Source organism: Bipolaris sorokiniana (genome assembly GCF_000338995.1).
Source record: "Bipolaris sorokiniana ND90Pr unplaced genomic scaffold COCSAscaffold_4, whole genome shotgun sequence".
In the NCBI taxonomy this organism is placed as follows: domain Eukaryota; kingdom Fungi; phylum Ascomycota; class Dothideomycetes; order Pleosporales; family Pleosporaceae; genus Bipolaris; species Bipolaris sorokiniana.
In genome coordinates this window covers 946,278-951,049 of record NW_006911898.1, presented here as the reverse complement: position 1 = coordinate 951,049, position 4,772 = coordinate 946,278, and the positions used below count along the sequence as shown (strand labels likewise).

The 4,772-nt window shown below is 48.5% G+C and overlaps 2 protein-coding genes across 2 annotated transcripts in view; one reads left to right on the top strand and one right to left on the bottom strand.

Annotated features, from left to right (window-relative positions):
• The window catches only part of COCSADRAFT_34945 (uncharacterized protein), a gene marked incomplete at its 5' end in the record, with an annotated part of 1,786 nt that extends 680 nt beyond the window's left edge, over nt 1–1,106 (top strand). Inside the window, 2 exons of the mRNA XM_007699346.1 lie at nt 121–663; nt 713–1,106. Coding sequence (XP_007697536.1) covers nt 121–663; nt 713–925 — 756 coding nt within the window. The remainder of the gene's footprint in view (nt 1–120; nt 664–712) is intronic.
• A 1,962-nt stretch (nt 1,107–3,068) lies between these two features.
• Nucleotides 3,069–4,755, bottom strand: COCSADRAFT_85560 (uncharacterized protein; the record flags this gene model as incomplete). The annotated part of the gene is made up of 3 exons (XM_007699703.1): nt 3,069–4,033; nt 4,096–4,472; nt 4,526–4,755. Coding segments are annotated over 3 exons (1,572 nt in total), but the record flags the coding sequence as incomplete, so codon positions are not given.
• Between the last annotated feature and the right edge of the window lie 17 nt (nt 4,756–4,772).

Genomic DNA, 4,772 nt, shown 5'->3' with positions numbered 1-4,772 from the left:
GCGCACATGGCGAGACTTGTGCATCGGAACCCTCTCCAGCAACAGCCCCACGGCAATGCAAGAAAGGCGGAAAAAGTCACCACAGCAAGTGCGGGTGATCGGACATGCAAGAAATGACAGCGAACCTTTCCGTCTCTTCAGTCTTTTCAACAACATTGTGAGTCGATCAAGCACAAGCCACTTAGTGCTCTAAGCTGTCCCATAGGGAAAGGATGCAAAAGAAAGTTCAGTGCACCGTCGGCTCTGCTGCACCATCTGGAAAGTGGAAAGTGCTGTTCAGGCATGGACCGTGATGACATCTACGACATCATTCAGCTATACGACAAAGATCACACGATCCACACCCTCCCAAAACTCACGCCTTCGAGCTCCACTTACTTGTCGGCACATGGTTTATCTCCTGATTCTGGAACGCCAACAGCGTCTCTCGATAGTTCAGATGGCTGGCTACTGGTCACTCCCACACACTCTCAGGGTAGTGTAGAGGGTAGTCTAGTAGATTGGACACCGCTTGAGGATAGTCGTCTCTCGCTTGGAAGTAGACACGTGATTGACGGAATTAAGCCTGAACTCCGTTGTCCACTTTGTCCAAGGAAGTCCAAAGCCTTTCGTACGATACAGGCTCTTCAGCAGCACATAGTATCTCCAACACACTGTGATAAGGTCTACATACCACTGCCCACGTAACCTCCTCTCAATCAACTCCAGCAAGGCTGAAACAAAGCAAGGAAAAGCAAAGCAATTTACAACTCTCAGTGGACTAGCTCAGCATTTAGAGAGTGGGCCCTGCCATGGTGGCAGGCAGACGTTCCTGCGTTGTATTGAGTTGGGATTTTCATTACAGACTTATAGCAACAGCGAGCAACTAGCGCTAAATTACATTAATATCTTGGACATGTTCATCAGCGTGTTCCTATTGCAATAACCTATAGCTGCTGCTGTGCGCCCCTCTCGAGCAGTAGCTTCACGATCGACTCATGGCCTCCATATGAAGCTACCTGGAGTGCGTTACCAAACTGTCCACCCTGCGCGTTAACGTCTGCGTCTTTGTCTAGCAGTAGCTTCACAATCTGCAAGTTGCCTTTATATGAAGCCGCCTGGAGTGCATCGCCATACCTCCACCCTAACCGTCACCGGCGGCATCCTTGTCGAGAAGCAGTTTTACCATCCCTTTATGCCCCTGCTCTGCTGCCACGCACAGAAGCCAATACCAGTCATTTGCGCCTTGGTCATCGGCTCTCTCTTCGAGCAACTTTTGAGCCGTTGCCTCTTGGCCATGTCGGGCAGCTCACCATAACGCCGAGCTTTCTGAATGTCGTATGTTGTAACGGTAGAGATAACTGTTTAGCAAATGATAAAGGCGACGGTTGGTTTATGCAAATGCGTTGATGTCTCTCTCTAATTGCAGGTTTTCCGATATAGAGCAGAGTAATTCATTCGCCAGGTGAAGAAGCGGCATCTCGAAGTATGTAGGATGGCTGTGTCAAGGCTAGTTTCGACGCTGGGTAAGCGTCGTGGCCGTGCTTATCTTGGCACTACTCTCAATCTTGAGTCGGGTTAATTATGTTCCGAGCGCTTGTACAATCCGCAGAGCCACAGACCTCATAGTAAATTGTCTGTGGATAATAAGGCCAGAAATGCGGGGTCATTTTGCATTAGCTAGGATGAGTGATTTAGTTCTTATTGTTAGACGTAGTAGTTAGTCGACATGGCAGCCCTACATAAGCGCGCATAGGACTAATAGTGACTTCATGCTACGAAAGGGAAATTTTAGGGATTAGGCAAGGTCATTCTACGAAAATTCAGAGCGATAGAGACTTGAGGTTGGCGCTATAGAGAGGGAGGTCTATTAGACCTCGAAAGAAGGAGCTGTACAAACTAGGCTAGGAAATCACAATGCAAACGTGATTTTAGAGAATTCAGTGCACGAGGTCATTTCTGTAAAATTATGGCAATATTCGTTGTACGCATAAGCTTTCTGGTTGCTGAAAGTCGAAGTATCTTTCGTTTGTCTCGCCACGTAGTGTCTCGCTACGCAGTAAGGGACGTTAGAGACGATCTCAAGACAAGCAAATCCGTCAGAAGTGGCTGTTTTAGACAATCAATTTCTAAAATATTATCTGCTGCACTAAGAGCGCACGACAATGCTGTTAATGCAGCAATAAGGCGTGTTTGATCAAGCTATTTACAGCCTTGATAACCCTTACTTTACCTATGCAAGACTTCCGCGTTTGAGATGATGTATGTCTTCAACCACTGTGCTACCTTGTTTGCTTCTCCGTGCATTGAGTAACAGGACACGTCCTCAATGTCTTCCTTTGAGGGGTTACATCGGAAAAAGAAAACCATATGCGTAAGGCTGTCGTAAACAGCGTGATACAGGTCAGGATCATCCCTCGTGCTCCTATACAAGATTGCCTGGGAACAGACCGCCTTTGCGTTCTCGACGTCTGTATTGGTACCCGTGATCGCCATGTGGAAGCAGTAGGTGCTCTCGTTCTTGATAACTATGACTATAACTTCAGAGTCTCCTTGTCCCGGCTCTTCGATATAGGTAGTATAGTTTTGGTTGGTCTCATGCGAGAGCTCAAGAACACATTGAGCTATCAGGCCATGTAGGCTGTTTCGAGTTACTCTCCCAGAAAGCCACCTAGGATAATATTCATCCTACCTCGGCATCGCGTGGTAGAACAACTGGCTGTAGCTTTCCGCAGTCAACCTCTAGGGGCGCAAATTTTAGGTCGAAGGCCAGTGTGGCTCCGCAAGCCAATACAAGTACTAAAATAGAGAGCAACTACGTCGCTGTAGTAGAGAGATCCCCATGGAAGTACAGCTCATATATCTGTCTAGACACGAAAACGAGAACTGTCTCACAAGAATGCTGGAAGAGTGACAACACGTTGTTAGCAAACACGACAATGATGCAGCTAACCGTTTGTTGAGGAAGCACACAACACGGTTACCAACACTAGGGACATTTTGATTGAACAACTCAGGCCACCTGTGAAAAGCTCAATCGCTATGTCAAGTTTTGGATTTTCTTCATAATCCAAGACGACAATCTAGGTCTAGCAGCAACTGTAAGAACGTCTAGGGGACACAGTTCCGTGAATTTCTTGAGCATGTCGTTGCAAGTGCGTCTTGTCTACCAAGCGCACCATACAAAGCTTGCAGCCAAGATCCCTCCCACTCTGGATGTTTTTTAGGTGCTTACGTCCAAAATGCTTGCTAAGATCGCCTGGAGTGCTAAAAGCATATATGCGCTGTGCCAGCGGCAGCCCTTCATTGCCTAGGCAAAGGAAACATACCCTCGGCCTTTTTTCCTTGTACACAGAGACTTTGGCTAACTCTACTGCTTCTTCCTCGTATCCTGGTTGGCTCTTGGCGGGTAGGGCAGCGTTCCTGTTTCGGTCCCCTTTTCGGATAGGGTTCATCCCCCCCTCTTCCATGCCACAATATAGGGTGACCGCATGGATAGCGCAATTACGCCTGGCGACCTCCTCTTCCATAGTGGCTCCTGGTTTCGACAAGACTGAGTCGCATAGCTTTTCTTGGGCTGGGAGCATAATGTCGTAAACCAGCTCCAGATCATCATTAGTTTCTAACCCAGCAAGCTGCCGCTCGACATCACGCACAGGCTGCTCAAACTCCCACCGTTCTTTAACGTCCTTGAGAAGGGCGTGCCGCCGACGCTGCCTCTCCTGGTTAATCTTGGTGGTGAGCGCTTTGTACGTGGGCTGTTTTGTTGCATTACGAACGGTACGTTTGAGGCGCTCTCGTTGGTTGAGAAGAGAGCAGATAGAAGGATCATCGTCTACAGATGCAGACTGCTCCTCCGTGAGTCTTCGTGGCCGACGACGATCAATCGAGCGGCTCATAGTACAAGCCGACCGCATGAGGGCTGCTTGCGGCTGGATGCCTCTTACAACAGCCTGCGTATCAACTGTAATACGTCGCGAAAGGTAATGCTTCAAAAATGTCGCGATGCTGGCATGACCCATCATCAGGTTCTGCATAGCCTCACTAACATTACCTACACGGTGCGTTAAGACTACATCCTGCATTATGCAACTTAGATTGAATAGATAGACTTACCGTTTTCGTTGAACGCCTTCCCTCCGGCGTATCTCAGCGAATAAGGACGGGTGACTTGAGCAAATCCCGTGATCTCACCCAAAGTCCGGATCCATGGAAGTAGGGTGGAGTAGGGGAGAGGTTCGGTAGGGGAGACATCCCAACCATTCAGAGTCTGCACCGCTTTCCGAAACACGGGAACATTGTCCAACGTCCGATTCAGGCGTAATGGGAGCTCGTTGCGGCCTGGCGGAATCTTGAGTCTGCTCAATTCTTCTGGCGAGGTTAGATTATAGGCTGCAAACGCCCGATCGCGGAAGAGCAGGCCAAGGAGGAAGACGTGGGGACTGAAGAGGAGCGTCTGATCGAACATAATCTCAGGAAGGGGGAAGGTGTTCCTTAAGGAAAAGTCCATTAGCGCATGATTTTCTTGTACACAATGATCACGTACAGGTCTTTGATACCAAGAAACTCTTTTGTAAATTCAAAAGTGAACTCCAGCAGTACTCGATGAGGGCCACCCTCAGGATCACGTAGAAGTGTAACTTGTATATGGCGATAACAGAGACTGAGGAGAGCCTGGGGCCGGTTCGCTGTAAACCCACCAAGTTGTAGATAGAGCTGGGCTTGTATCCTATAGCGACCGTGAGGATATCTCTTTTCGGTTGTTACTAGATTCGTTGCAGAACTTGAGCCAG